Here is a 16,540-nt window from a genome sequence, read left to right on the forward strand (position 1 = left end):
TTATGTCCACGTCTCCCATCGGTATAACATACGAGTTGTTCACTCCAACTTGAATAATTTTTATGCTTAGCTCTAAATTCAAGCACACATGTGCTATTATTGTTGTTGTTGCTATCGCTGGTGTGGTTACTGCTCTTGGTATGGTTGGGCAAAGCTTGGATTGCTCAAATGCAGATTCTGAACAGGCGAGTTTAGCCTGAGACCCGCCCTTTGTTGCTTATTCGGGTAACGATTTGTATAATGTTCATTCCAGTTACTATGCAACAACCTTCATTACCAGTACTGGAGAGTTTCCCATGGTTCTTGTTCCACTTTGGGCAGGGTGGAATCCCATACTTGTTATCCCACATCTGTTTTGAGGTGTCATAGCCACGTTCCTGTGACGTCTGCCCCTGCCATGGCCCTTTCCTTATCTTGGCCAGGGTTACTATATCCCATTCTCTTTTTCTTTCTCAAAAGTTTTGAGCCCGAGTTTGTGGAGGTGCAGACGTACGCGCAGTTGCTGGTCTCTCTCCCAGCATTGCTGCCTCAATGCATAACGCTTTGCTAAGCGACTCCACGTAAGACAATCCACCATGGCTTGCCCAAGCCATTCTAATCTCGTGCCTCAGTCCGACACAGAATTCTTTTAACCATCTTTCCATATGTGTCTACTTGCTCTAGCGCATATCTTGACGTATCGCAGAACATCATGCCGTATGGAGTAATTGTTGTTCTTCCTTGCTTCGGATTGTAAAATTCCATTTCTTTCTTTTTGCGATAGCTTTTGGGTGTATACTTGTCATATATTACAGTCTTAAACTATTCCCACGTTAAATTTTCCAACTACTCAATTGTCATTGTCTTCCTCCTTGCTTCCCACCATAAGTCAGCTGAAAGGATACTCAAGTAAGACGTTCCAGATCTGTGCAGCGCAAGAAATTGAAGATGCGCTCACTAGCTTGTACCCAAATCTCAGCCTTTGTTGGATCTCCTATCCTATCGAAGACAGGTGGGTTTCCTCGTAGAAATAGTTATTCTATTCTACGTTTTTGTTGTATGGTTAGTGGCGTTATATTGATCTAGCCATGGTACTGGGCCTTTTTCATTATCTCGTGGAATTCTTCCTCTTCTACTCGGACTCCCTTGTTTTGGTGGCGTACTGATGAGTTGACACGTAGTCATCAATACATACATATGCATATCCTCACTTCTGTAAACCGTTTCTTGATTCTCAAATCTTGCTCACACTCTTCCTCGTGCAAGCATATAAGTAAAATGTGGCGGACTTGACTTGCCGCAAAAGATCGATAAGGTCGCTAAAAAGACATAAGAAAATTGTTTCGATGAGAACTTCTACATTAACATATGGATCTAGATGTATTGATCTATCCAAGTACTACTCATGATGAACTGGCTGTCTAGCAATGCCATCACCAACTAATTTGGTCATGGAACCAGTTTTTTTTTTTTTTTTTTTTTTTACTAATACTAGTTAAACATAATTAAGCCAACATAGGGGCATACAAAAACATCATAACAATCATTGTTTTCTAAAAAAAATAATATCATTCTACCAAATCCATAAGAGATGGTCTAGCTGCATCATGTGATTGACCCTTGGGTCGAGGCATACTTGTTTGATGGATTTAATCTGGTGAATACTTGTTTGTCTTTAGGTCACCGGAAATCTACTAACAACTAACAAACCACAATGATTAAAGTCACAAATGGCAATTACGCAAAGTGAAGTGAATCAACAATTTTGTCAGACGATTGAAAAGAAATGGCCTTAGGGTAGAAATGAATTGACTAAAAGGTCGAAACGAAATGACCTAATAATCTGAACCCGCTTGGCTTTTCAGATGAAAGTTTAAATATATAGATTTAGAGACCCATATATGACGACTACTGATATTTTGGTCATGTGGACTGGCCAGGTCCGACACAACTACTTCTCAGTCACTCGGAAATACTTTTCCGAACTTGGCAACTCTTGTTCATTGGCTGCAAAAGGTATATTTGGTCTAAAATCACTACTTTCTTCTTAACATCTTGAACATGTCCTTGAGAATATTCTAGAGCTTCTCAAACTTGGAGTCTGCCTCCTAGTTTAATGAAATAAGGTAGGCTCGACCTTACTCAACAATCTTCCTCTACATGATCTTTATGTAGTACTTCTAGTACTTAGTGTTTTCTTCGCATAGTGCTTGAAATGCAACCATATAATTTGAAGTACTATTCCGTGTTATTGCAAAAGACCTTCTGAATCATCACACATTCAATAAGGAAATAGTTTTTGCTCATCTGAGCACCTTTATAGGGTATGTGTCACCATATGTAATGCTAAGTCATGGAATGACCTTAGTCAATGCTCTCATTCCGGCTACCAGACTAAATACCTAATCCAAGACGTTCTAACTGAGGCGATGTCCTCGATAGGTTAAGATATGTATACTTATCTTGAGTATATCCTTATGGTCTCATTAGAATCTTAATTCATTTGTTTCAGCATTGATCCACTGTCGGCGCTTCTAGCTATTATTAAACTATGAACCATCTTCGAGAACTTCTCTCGTCTTACCCACTTGAGTAAACTTTTATGATCAATCATAATGGTTGGTAATTGTTAGTACCCATATCACATCTCGTCTTTCCAATTCGTAGTAGGTGATCGTAATCAATAGGGATTCTCAGTCATGTCCTCATCTAATATGATAGGTACTGTAAGCAGAATGGTTCCGAATATCTGAAACTATAAGCTGATAGCTTTAATCGAATTATTAACATCATATACAAAGCATTTTGACCCCTCGTAAGTCTAACTCTGAAGTTCATTGATGAATCATGAAAGTTATCCTCAAGTCATAGCTAGTGATAATCGAGGCTAGAAGTGAGTCTCAACTTATTAGGGATTAGCTAACTGATTACATAAGTCACACTCATCGCTATAAGCAATATCATACTTAAACTATCATTGAATAAGGCAGTAGTTGATTAGGTTTTCCGTCTTGCGTGAACAACCTGAATGAAGAACAATGCATGCGTCAGTGATTCGTGCGTGGCACTCCGCTTGCACTACTTTCATTGGATTCTCTTCCTCTTTCTTAGCTCTTCACCATGGCTATAGTGATATATAACTGAGTTTCTAGCTTTTATTGTTCTTCTCGTAACAGTGATCATGCATTCTTAATGCATCTAAGTTTATTGAGATATCTAATCAATCAATAAAGCATAAAACTTGAATGTAAGCATCAGTACATTCATATAGAACGTGAACTTCTCAATGTTTTAAAATCATTACCACCTTCTTTCTTGCTGAGCATGACGATGTGATGAAATGATGAGCTTTGGTTGACTGACTCATATATACTAGTGATCATACTAGAAAAATGGGCTAACTCTAGGGTTCAGAGCAAAGGAACTGCTCTGATACCACTCTGTCACGACCGGACCTAATTATGGATAATTAAGCCGGGGAACCCGTGACTAATGGAGGGAGATTAGAAGCGGGGTAGAAAGGGGGATAATCAAACAAGGAAGGATCGCATTTCATTATTGTTAACAAAAGGGATATTTATAATATAACGGAGGTTTAGTCATATAGACTCAAATAACTAGTAAGTTCGGATAACTCCGACTTAGCCAAAATAACATAAAACTTCTGAGTACGCAGCGGAATAAGGTTCTGAATACATGTATGAAGACATGTATCCCTAGAGTTCATTAATACATAATAAGACAAAAGAAACCCGCTCGTCACTTCATCACCATCGGCAACTGCTCAACCTGCACATTTAGAAATATATGCAGGGCTTGAGTACAAAAGTACTCAGTGGGCACGTATGCCTAAGTATAAAAATACATGCTTCAAAAATGTAAATTGTCATGCCATCATAAACAGTACAACAAGGGAGTTTTTCGCTAAAAAGGCCCAAGCTTACTAAATTCATTTGTGATTCTTAAAGTTCGTCTGCAGACTAAGTTCTCTTGTAATCTATCATATCTGGAACTGTGTGCCGGAGAGGTGGCCACCTCTCACGGTCACTTGACCGGCCAACCCGCTAGATGACTCACGGTCACTGGTGTACACTAGCCCTGGCAGGATAGCTATCAACTGCTCAAGACCCGAATTCGATTACATAACTGGCAAAGCCACATCAGATAGATATCATACTAAAATTTAAACATTTTATGGCAAGACAATATTTGAAATAACTTCAATTAATTTAGTCATGAAATAACTTGCTTAAACGTAACATTTAAACTCATTTGATATATATGAAAGTAATGCCCACCTGATAGCAAAGCTTTACTACAGATTAATGACTCCTTGACGAGCTCTTATTCTTGCTCTCGACCTTTAATCCGAGAAAATAACGTAAGACTTTAAATCGAGGAAAAATTCTCAATTAAATGAGAATGCGTAATTTAACTATGCATGAATCTCGTATGCATGAACTATTATTCTGAGATAATAATCAGGGAATTCTCTATTGTTAATCCAGATTATCGGATTTAAACAAAAGCTAAGTCTCGTATCATGAAGCCGGATAATTAACAAAAATTAATCCGTTCTCTTCGAGGTGTTCTAATCCGTCAATTAAATAAACCCCGCTCCTCGTAGTTAAAAGAAAATAAATAAATACTTCAGCTTATTCGCTTTATAACCTCATAATTAATCGGCTTAATAAATAGGAATAAGTAATGTTATAAGATTAAATAATTAAAAGGCTCAACATAAGGCAGCCTAATAATTAATTAAGTAAAAATGGGCTTGAATAATTAACATGAGAGGCCCAATTGAAAATATTAATCGGCTCAAGTAATTAAATAAATCTTGGCCCAATAAATAAATAATTAACAATTGGGCTAAGTTTAAATCAAGTATGCAAGGCCGAACTGCAATTAAATAAATAAGGTCCAACTGAAATAATCGTTCAACCCATTCTACTCTATTAAAATCGGCCCAAATGAAACAATAACCGGCCCAACAATATACATATGGAATTTGGAAATAGAAGTCTATTAATAATAATATCTCAGCCCAATTCTTATAGAATAATTAAAGCCCATCCTTTTAAAATAATTCGGCCCAAAAACAATTACTATAGGAGCCCAAAATTAAACAAAACAGGAGCCCAATTCATACAAAAATGCAGTTGGGTTTTAAATAAAAGAATCGGCCCAGAGAGTTATATAATTCGGCCCAAAGTAAAATAAATCAAAGCCCAATTTTCGGCCCAATTACAATTAAAAGGGAAAAGCCCAAATTAAATAAATAACAAAGGCCCATTAAACTAAAGCCCAAGAGCCCAACTCTCATCTCCCTCAAAATCGATCTCTCTCCCTATAGTCTCAAAATCGGCTCCCTCTCTCTTTTCTCTCTCTCGTTCTCAGCCTCCAGCCGGCTCCGGCGCCTTCTCGTCGCCGGCGCGAGCCCCTGCTCTCCCAAATCGGAAATCACCGCCGCCTCCCTGAACTTTCGATGAGCGGCGGTCGTTTCTTCTCCCAAATCGGCTCAACAGTCAACACAACTCTTTTTTTCTTTCCTCAAAATCGGAACATCTCTCTCTCTCGATCTGTTTTCGGCGAGGGGTCCAGCGCCGCCGCCGCTGATCACCACGCTGAGCCTCCGTTTGTCTGGACGTCCGCCGCCTCCGCAGCTCCGCCGCGAACGGCCCCGGCGAGGTTGATGCCTCTATTCCCCTATCTCGATCTTCCTCACGCACAGATTCGCGGTCGACCTTAGTTTCCTCTCTATTGAGTGAAACCGTCTCCGCCGCTGCTCTGAAATTCCGGCGACGCCGCCGCCTTCAACGGCTCTGCCCTCTTTCCTCTAGTAACATCAAGTGGAACTCAAATCAGGGCCAAAATCTCCTCGCTTTCTCGGTCTCAACGAAGACACACAATTGGGGAGGAAAGTCGAGCCCCGGTTTCTCCGTCCGAATCGCGGGTCTCCGCCCTTGTTCGACGCCGTCGCGTCCGCCTTGGCCAGAGATCGCCGCGCCGCTGAAATCTGTCCTCTGCTCAAGAACCGGGCTCAACCTCATTCTGTCCCTTCTTCTTGGTTCAGGCAAGTCGCCTCTGTAACTTTGGTCAAAGTTGACGCCGCCCTTCGCCCAAAGGTCTCCGCAAATTCCCGTCGTCACCGGGTTCTTTCCCGATCTCGTCTGGCGAGCAGCAGAGCTCTGCCACTGTGGCCGGGGTCTCCTTCGCCGTACTGTGTTGTCGTCGGAGCTCCTTTGTCTCAACGAACAGGCAGTCAGCCTCCGACTGATTCCGAAGTTCTCATCGACGAAGGTTGGTCCCCATCTCTTGGTATAAATGCAAAAGTAGTAAGCTATGGTTCTTTCTTTCTAGTTCGGTTAACTGATTCTCTTGGTTCCTATTTACCGATTATACAATAGATTAATGGCGTGTGGCTTTGGGACTGCATCGAAAAAGTTCTCACGCATGTATCTTATGAAAAGAATACATATACATATACATATTGATTTCTGCCTAACGATCATATGAGTTTGCTAAGTCTCCTTATGAAAATATATACTCGTTGTATGCTTAGTATCATTTAATCGATCATGCTTGTTGGATGAAAAACGAATGGATTGAATGAGCTGAGCCTAGTGTTTACCTTGTAAAATGTTATATGTTTGAGGCTGTTTGTTGATTTCAGCAGGAGAAGAACTGAAATAAAGATGGTTCCTTTATCATATGCAGGAGGAATCAAGAACAGGATGGTGAAAACTTAAGACCGGCTTACCTCTTCGAAGTTCCGGTAGAAGCTTTGCAAGCTCTATCTCTTTCCCTCAATTTTCTGGTGTCTAAGGGAGAAACAAAGGGTTGTTGGCTGATATAGATGGGTGGAGGCGTAAAGTGGCTGCCTTGCGTGAATTGGGGGCTGCAGAGGGGAATGTTGCTGCTGTAGCAGCCCTTTTGCACACACGTTTTTTTTTCTTCCTACTCTCTCTTTTCCTTCTTTTCTTTTGATAAAGTAGCTTTTCCTTTTTTTCTTAAAGTAGCAAAAGATTGTAAAAGGTGATAGGTTGCAAAGTGATGTGATTGAATGAAATAAATCTTCTCTGTTGGTAAATCTATATCTGTTATTAATCTCGGGTCTTGCTAAAAAAAAAATACATAATACTCTAAAAATTCTCATATTTTGATCGCTGACTTCTCATCTATTAACATCGTGACTCGTAGAATAAATTTAAACTAAATTCGTAGATTTAATTCACTTCACAAGCTGAAATAAATCCACGACTCAAGTGATAAAGTTAAATACATAGAAATGATATTTCTATTACAAATAAAATAATAACTTGACTTCGCTAAGTCAATTATCATTCTGAAATAAATCACTGACTACTCAATAATTCAATCGTGGTCATCTCAGGTAATGACATCTAATTCAGAACTCTGAGCTAAATTAACTGAATATTAATCACTGGATTAAATCAACTGAAAGATGTAAAAATAAATATTGCATTTATTGCTCTTAATCATAAAATAAAATAGCGGCTACTACATCATCACATATCTATACTATATTAAAAGAGGAGTTTCCAATTTGAAATCAATTTCAAATTGATTTTAATGGCGATTTTGTAATTTATTTGAAAATTAATGGCTTATTGTATATATTCAAAAATTAAGTAAACTAACTTAATTAATTAAAATTACATGTCCCACCCACGTTTGAAAGAAGGGGGCACCAAAAAACTGCTTTGATTCATGCAATTGATTGATAAATTGCATTTGGATTTAAGAAAGTGGAAATAGCACATGATTTTGTGCATAAAAAAAAATTGTTTTTTATTTATTTTCTTTTATTTTATTATTTTTTAAAATATCCATTCATGAAATTATATGCAATATGGATCTTGAATTAAAGATCGTGATACAAACTTTAATTTGATACATGACGCTTAAAAATGAATTTAAAATAAACACATTATAATCATTTAAAATTCCATAATGAATTATATGTTTTTATTTATATATATATATATATATATATATATATGTGTGTGTGTGTGTGTGTGTGTGTACAATTTATAGGCATTCATTGTAAACAATTTAGAAATTTATATTTACATAATACTAATTTATAATATATTAAGAAGGTAACTTTTAATTTCAAATTAATTTTAAAATTAATAAATGACAGTTTTGTAGTTATAATAAAATTGAAGATCTATACTATATTAAAAGGAGAGTTCTCAATTTTAAATTGATTTCAAATCAATTTGAAATTGATTTCAATGGCAATTTTGAAAATATTTATGATATAAAGATTAGAAATAAATCACAACACAATCACTTCCCATTATCTCTCACCACGTGCATTAACTGATTCAAAAAAAAAAACTATTAATTATAAAATAAAATTAAAACAATAATCTCAATCCATTAACCCACCCATACATACATGCACGGTCAAACAAAATAATTCAGCAAATAAATTATGTTATCCCATTAATATAAAATAAAATTAAAATAAACGTCCACCCATTTCTCTTATACAATATTTATTTACTGATTAAAAGTCTAATTCTATAACTATACACTACAAAATCTGATTTGCTATGTAGTAGATCGATTTTTTATAAGATAAATAATCAGCACACAATACGTATGTATATAAAGTTGATAAATGTGGGATGCATGCATGATAATACTAAAGTCCATACCAATTCAATTATTATACTATAAAAAATTATATATAATTAAAAATACAAATATAGTTGACTTTAATATAAGAAAAAAAAATCACAATAATAAAAATCGATATTGTGAAAAAAAATAAGAAAATTATAATTTTATTATAATTTAATGTTTTAATGATTTTTTATTGATAATAATTTAGTTTAAGTGAGTCAAATAATGTGGGATTTATAGGAGGATCCAAGATTGCCTTTTAAGTTTCGACGGCATCAATTTCCTCTTATTATTTAATAGGCAATGACTATCAACAAAAATCATGATCAATTTCTTTTACATGTTGATTTATTTTTGCCAAAATTTATTTTTACACATGACCAGATGCATATTGCTATTTCAAGAGTTGTAGTCGTAGTTTGAAATTCTTCATTTCTAATGAGGATAGTGGTATCGGTACGACTACAATCAATGTTGTATACAAAGAAGTCTTTCAGAATTTATAAATTCAGATCCAATATTTATATAATATTATTTTTATTTTTATTATTCTTTAATGTTAATTATATGAAAGTACCTTATAAAATATAAAACATGTTAAACTTCATAAGTGTTGTGAAAACTATATATTTTATCATATATTCTACTAAAAATATTTTATTTATAAAAATGTACTCCCTCTGTCCTGCCGAGCTTGAGGCGTTGCTTTTGGACACGGGAATTAAGGAACTATTGTTTAGTTATGTAAGTATGTTTGTAAATTTATGGTTAAGTAGTTATTTATATAATTAATTATTTCAAATTATTTAAATATAAAATTTAAATTAATTAAATCTGAATTTTATTTAAAATAATAACATTATTCAATTATTTTAAATATAAAATTAAATTATTTAAGTATGGCTGCAAAAAATATTTTTATTTTTTGAGAAATAAGGGTTATTTGGGATGATTAAAGAAAAATAAGGGTGCAATTAGTTTTGTTAATTAGTGTTGTAAATTACATAATTTTTGTCAAAAAAGGAAATGACTCAAACTTGGTGGGACAACCCAAAAAGAAATACAACTCAAGCTCGGTGGGACGAAAGGAATATTTAATTTATAATTTTTTTGAATATTTATAATTATTATAATTAATTTAATATTTATAATATATACAAAAAAAATCCGTGCATTGCACGGGGGGCAAATACTAGTTACAAATAATTTCTCAGTATTTCTATTTTGGTTACTCCTCCATCACAATACTTGGTTATTTTTGCATAAATTAGAAATTATTTGGGAAAACAATTTGCTCGACTAAACTTCGTATGTGACTAAGATGGAGATATGTAGACTAAGGTATTTATCAAATAAATTATATTAATTAGATCTTTTAGAATTGTTTATATAACACTACAGCAAAATTGTCTAGTAGTGATATATAAAATTTTTGTGACATCAAGAGATATATCAAAAAATTTGTTACCTCTTTAAGTGTATAATAAAGTTTGGTTACACCTACACATGTATCTATATACTTTAGTTACACATAAAAATGTAAGTAAATTTTGGTGTCCGAGGATTTTTCAGGACAATAACTTAAGTTGATTTGGGAATTAGGACAATACATTTCGGACTTGTGAAAATAGGGCACTTATTAATAAGTATTGCACCCGTAGGATATTTCTCAGCCAATTATCGAATTTTCGGACTTTCCCGCATGGACCAAGCACATGACATCCTATATGGAGCCGTAAAAATAATGCGCTTGCCACATAATCAATCCCTCCGTGTGGTTTGTCATGTGCTTGGTCCATGCGGGAAAGTCCGAAAATTCGATAATTGACTGAGAAATGTCCTGCGGGTGCAACACTTATTAATTAGTGTTCTATTTTTACAAGTCCGAAAGTTATTGTCCTAATTTCCAAATCAACCTAAGTTATTGTCCTAAAAAACCCCTGACTCTAAATTTTGTAACATTTAAAGGTATCGTATATAATGTCACAATATCTCTCTCTCTCACACGCGCGCGCATTAAACACACATATGTAAATATAGTATTATATATTTTTTAGAAATAAATATAGTAGTATTAAATTATTTGATTATTAAGAAAATTATATTTTTAAAGAACTAATTATAATATATATTATCATAAAAATAGCTAAACTTTTATATGTCACAAAAATAACTACAACTTTATATGTTACAAAATAAATTACACCTTCAAATGTCATTAAATGTAGCAATGTGTTTTTTGACCCGCATAATAGCTATCCAATTCAACTTGTTATAATTTTATTCAGTGACATTTTATAAAAAATCATGTCACTACTGAAACATTTTGTTGTAGTGTAAGAATGTTGGACTGCCTTAAAGAAAACCCATCAAGCTTGGTAGGTTGACGTTTTTTTTTTTATAATTAATAATTTAAGCGGTGTATAGACTTCAGTCTGTAAACAACTAGGTCTAAGTACAGTTCAAATTTCACCGCTCCTTCTCCGTCAAAGTAAAAGAAAATATCACATATATTTGTTTAGGGAAAATATTATCACTTGTTTAGTCATGAATTGTTTTAGAGGCAGTTTTAGCTTGAATTTCGATTAATACATCATTCAAGTTTTATGATTTGATGACAATTTTAATAGATTTCTTTCACACAACTACAAATTAAAGCTAGATAATTATAAACAATAGTAGTAATATTAGGCTTCTAGAAAGTCATAATTAAGGAAAATATACCGCGTAAAAACAAGGGTTAATTACATATAATATCACAAACTTTGCCCGAAATCCATTTTCCCCACGTTCTTTAAAAATTCTATTTTTTATTAAATACTTTGACATTGTTTAATTTCCTCACGATTTTTTTTACCCTCAAATCGGAATCGACGTGGCGCTGATGTGGCTCGCTGGTACATGCCATTCCAATAAATTAAACGATGCGTTTCAGTTTAAACATTAAAACTCTCGTTTAAGAAATCAGCGCCACCAATGGGTGAAGCACCGGCGCTAGCAATCGGTGCACTGGTTTGGAAGACTGGAAACACAAAGCAATCGATGCCACTGGTTTGGAAGATCTCGACACAAAGACTTCCACACTGGTCTGGAGAGGAACCCTTCGACATAGGTGGTGGAAAGGAAATCAATCGATTTTTTATAGCATCAAAAGCAATCTTTGATTTCCTTTTGCCCGATAAAAATGAGAAATTAAAAGAAATTAGGACTTTTTATTATGATTTAATATTATATGTGTAATTTAAAATTCATATATATTCCACGTCAGTGTTATGTGTAAAATTAAATCCACGTCACTGCTATGTCATTTTTCCGGTCATTGAAATAAAAAATCGTGGAAAAATTGAACAAATATCAAAGTATTTGATAAAGTAAAATTTTTAAAGATCAATGAGAAAAATAGATTTCTGACAAAGTTCGTGATATTACATGCCATTTACCTTAAAAACAAATACTACTTCTCTAATGAATAAGTGAATAACAAAGCGTTGAATGTAGATGAGCAGCACAACTTTTGATTTATTTATTTATTATTATTATTATTTAGTATTTATTTTTTTGAGAGCATATTATTATTATTACTATTATTATTATTATTATTATTGTTGTGGCGTATATGCTTGCCATAGGTAACTCCATCGCGCCCAACAAATTATTGTGCTCCTCTAGACCAATCATTAGCAGACACGTGTAATTGAAGGAAGCCAAACACGACGTGATCTTTACTGCTCCACATGCGTTGACCACATGAATGGGATAAAACTGTATGACCAACGAAAAGTTCTGTACTGAGTTTACATATCCATCTAATCCTAAAATAATTAATGCATCATTTATGTGAATAGTGACTTTTTCTTTTCTTTTCTTTTCTCTTGAGGTGCATTTTATGTGAAATGCTTGCTAGCAATACCCATTATATAAAAATAATTTCAAGATAGTTTAATCATATAAAAATACTCTATTATATTTGTGTAAATTTTATATCGACAATCTTATCAATTTAATCACACACACATATATATATAGGGGTGAGCTAGAATAAAAATACTCTTAAGTATATAAAATATAAACGTTTCTTAATGTACGAATTTTATGTAGAACACGTATGAATTTATCCAACAGAGTTACGAATTGCGAAAAATAAATTTTTGTTACCTTTGGGATTCGAACTCATGACTACGAATCATCCAACAGGGTTACGAATTAACCGTAGATCTTGATGATCTAAGGGCTGAAAATCATTTATATTTTATACACTTAAGAGTGTTTTTATTCTAGCCGAGGGCTAGAATAAAAACACTCTTAAGTGTATAAAATATAAATGATTTTCAGCCCTTATAGGATAACATATATAGGGGAGGGCTAGAATAAAAACACTCTTAAGTGTATAAAATATAAATGATTTTCAGCCCTTAGATCATCAAGATCTACGGTTGATTCGTAACCCTTTTGGATGAATTCGTGGTCCTGGGTTCGAATCTGAAAGGTAGCAAAAATTTATTTTTCACAATTCGTAACCATGTTGGATGAATTCGTAACCCTGTTGGATAAAATTCGTACATTAAAAAACGTTTATATTTATATTTTAAGAAGTGTTTTTACTGTAGCCATCCCCTATATATATATATATATATATATATATATATATATATAAGAATTGAATCATATAAAGACCTCTCTTAACATACAAACTAAATACCACTTACACTTAACTTATAAAATAATTGCACTTCACTTATAGAGTATATGCACAATTTAGTGGTCTGGGTTCGAATCCCAAAGGGAGCATAATTACACTATAATTTATAACCATGAAAATGCAGATACTTAATTATACGTTAATTGTAGTAAATTTATAGATTAAGTGCAAGATTTTTAGTTTTTACGTTAAATAGATTTGTATTGAAACTCAACCCTATATATATAGGCAATAATATTTAATAATTTACGCGAATTACACACATAATGTGTCATGGTAATGAATCACATATGGTAAATGGAGTATATAAAATCAATGACAAGTCGACAATAGTGACAATAAGTTATGCTAGAATATTCCTACAATACATTTCTTCAAATTTCTTCAGTCATTATTCCATTCAAAACCGCCCATAAATTAAACAGCCGCATTCTCTTACCACTTTTGTCATGGGACAAAAAGCCCTCTTTATTTCATCTCATCCTCTCCCACACGTTAATTTCATCACTTTTCCTTTCTTACATATAGAGTATTTCCCCAATCTTGTTTTCTGCTTGTAAAAAACATTCTGATTTCCATTAATTTCTTCCAAATAATATAGAATTAAAAATGGATGAAATCGATATACCTCAGTATTTCCTCTGCCCCATATCACTCCAGATCATGAAAGACCCCGTCACCACCGTCACCGGCATCACCTACGACCGCGACAGCATCGAGCAGTGGCTTTCGACGGCTGAGGCCTCCTCCGCTGCCGCAGTGTGCCCAGTTACTAAGCTGCCGCTGTCCAAATCCGCCGGTTTGACTCCCAACCACATGCTCCGGCGGCTTATTCAGGCGTGGTGCGTCGCCAATGTGAAGAGCGGGATCGATAGGATCCCGACTCCGAAGTCCCCCCTCCACCGCTCCGCCGTGATCAAGCTCATCCGCGGTGCGGGAAGCCGCCGGAGCCGAGCGGAGAATCTCGAGGCGCTGAGGAAATTGGAGGAGCTCGCTGGCGACGACGGCGGCAAGAATCAGCAGTGCATGGCGGAGGCCGGCACCGGCAAATCGATGATTTCTTATGTGATGAGATGTTTCGACGACGGCGATTTCGCCGGCGTGGACCGTGCGCTGAGAATCCTGCGGCTGACTTGGTCCCCCACTGCGGAGAACAAGCAGATCGTTGAAGAAAAAAACCCTCAATTTTTACAATCGATTCTGTGGATTTTGAACGGCAGATTAGAAAATTCGGCGAAGGCAGATGCCTTAGTTGTACTAAAAAACGCCATAGAAGTTGCGAGTTCGGTTTTTTTGGAGAAATTGAAGCCGTCTTTCTTCAAAGAGATGGTGAGAATTTTGAGGACGCAGACGGCGGCGAGGGCGGTTCTGAAAATTCTGATCCGGACTTGCCCGGCGGGCAGGAACAGGACGAAGATAATCGAGACGGGGGCGGTTTTCGAGCTGATCGAGATGGAGCTGGGCAGCCCGGAGACGAAGACGACGGAGTTGATATTCTGCCTGCTGGCGCAGCTGTGCTCGTGCGCCGACGGCCGGCAGCAGTTTCTGCAACACGCCGGAGGCGTGGGGTTGGTGGCGAAGAGGCTGCTGCGGGTGTCGCCGACGACGAACGACCGGGCGATGCGTATATACGAGTCGATCGCGCGATTCTCGGCCACGAGGGCGGTGGTGGCGGAGATGCTGACAGTCGGCGGCGTGACGAAGCTGTGCATGATTCTGCAGGCGGATTGCGATGTGTATTTGAAGAAGAAAGCGAGGGAGATTTTGAAGCTGCATTCCAAGGCGTGGAGCAATTCGCCTTGCATACAGCTTTACCTCTTGACGAGGTATTCTAAGACGTAGCTTCAATCTTGTGGAGTTCGAGGGTTTTTTAGGACAGTAACTTAGATTGATTTGGAAATTAGGACAATAACTTTCGAACTTGTAAAAATAGGACACTAATTTTTTTTTAGAGTAAAACAGGACACTAATTAATAAGTGTTGCATCCGCAGGACATTTTTTAGCCAATTATCGGCTGAGAAATGTCCTATTTTTACGACGCTTATTAATTAGTGTCCTATTTTACTCTAAAAAATAATTGGTGTCCTATTTTTACAAATCCGAAAGTTATTGTCCTAATTTTCAAATCAATCTAAGTTAATGTCCTAAAACATCCTCTGACTCCAATCTTGTGTATATATATATATTTCGTGTAATTCATGACATGAAAAGAGAGATAGGATCCAATAACTTGTCGATTAATATAATTATGCTCACTTTAATATGATGTTTGTAATTGTATGTTCATGTTCAAGAAATTGTACATAGTATATGTAGGTTTTATATAATTAAATCTACAGGTTATTGGGCATTAAATTATAATTTTGAGCATAAACTTAAGAAATTGCATGTCTTCAAATACATAAATTAATTTCACTTCCCCTGATTTTTCACGCAATTATCAATTTTCGGTGAATTAATGCCATCATATAGTTGAAGTGGAGTGTAAATATCGAATGACGTTGTTTAGTACATCAACCATTTAATTAAGCTACAAGGAGTCAAGGACATTTCGAGCATCCACCTCAACATTAATTTGAGGAGAATTGACAATCGTACAAAAAAAATAGAATAATTGAAAATTATTCTTTGATGGTAAAAAAATCAATTATTTTACGTACAAATTTAAAATTGAGTTAAATTTAGTGTATTTAACTACAATTATCCATTAATTAATTCTAATTTAAACAAATCGACCTAAATGGATTTGTAAATTCACGAATTTACAAATTTGGTTATTTAATTTGCATTTTCAACATTAATTTTGAATTACAAGATATATCTATATATATTATATAATTAAATGAGCCACTACACTGCACGCAGGCGAGACCTCTGCACCACATAAAGGTGGGAAATATCTACATCGCACGTAGGCGTGACCACTACACTACATAAAGGTGGAAAAACTACACCGCATGCAGACGAGATTGAACTCAAGACCCTCACAAAGGTGAGTCTTTGGGCGCCTCAACTTTGCCACTTGAACTAGCCTCATTGGCTTCAACATCAATTTTTTTTAGGAATGCTTTTTCGACATCATTAAAAACCACTTTTAATTACTACTAAATATATATAGGAGAGAGTTAGGGTATATACACTTCTTAACATATAAAATACGACCTAGCTAAAATGTACGAATTCTATAAAAATACGTCTGA

The 16,540-nt window shown here is 35.3% G+C and overlaps 1 protein-coding gene and 2 long non-coding RNA genes across 3 annotated transcripts; 2 read left to right on the top strand and 1 right to left on the bottom strand.

Moving 5' to 3' along the window:
• Positions 1-3,529: 3,529 nt before the first annotated feature.
• Positions 3,530-6,923, bottom strand: LOC131022368 (uncharacterized). The gene is made up of 4 exons (XR_009101247.1): positions 6,743-6,923; positions 6,614-6,666; positions 4,278-4,340; positions 3,530-3,768 (listed from the first exon to the last, which is right to left on the bottom strand). It is a non-coding gene; the product is annotated as an uncharacterized LOC131022368 (long non-coding RNA).
• On the top strand, positions 4,888-7,072 carry LOC131022373 (uncharacterized). Its single transcript, XR_009101253.1, has 2 exons — positions 4,888-6,282; positions 6,700-7,072. It is a non-coding gene; the product is annotated as an uncharacterized LOC131022373 (long non-coding RNA).
• A 6,552-nt stretch (positions 7,073-13,624) lies between these two features.
• LOC131022380 (E3 ubiquitin-protein ligase PUB24-like) lies at positions 13,625-15,188 on the top strand. Its single transcript, XM_057951832.1, has one exon. It carries the CDS (start codon positions 13,949-13,951, stop codon positions 15,179-15,181), a length of 1,233 nt encoding a protein of 410 aa, XP_057807815.1. The 5' UTR covers positions 13,625-13,948; the 3' UTR covers positions 15,182-15,188.
• The last annotated feature ends 1,352 nt before the right edge of the window (positions 15,189-16,540 follow it).

The sequence above is a fragment of the Salvia miltiorrhiza genome, chromosome 1 (assembly GCF_028751815.1).
Source record: "Salvia miltiorrhiza cultivar Shanhuang (shh) chromosome 1, IMPLAD_Smil_shh, whole genome shotgun sequence".
Lineage (NCBI taxonomy): Eukaryota > Viridiplantae > Streptophyta > Magnoliopsida > Lamiales > Lamiaceae > Salvia > Salvia miltiorrhiza.

Bases quoted from the DNA above. Each gene is read 5' to 3' on its own strand.
- LOC131022380 (XM_057951832.1), top strand. From the start codon at position 13,949: ATGGATGAAATCGATATACCTCAGTATTTCCTCTGCCCCATATCACTC.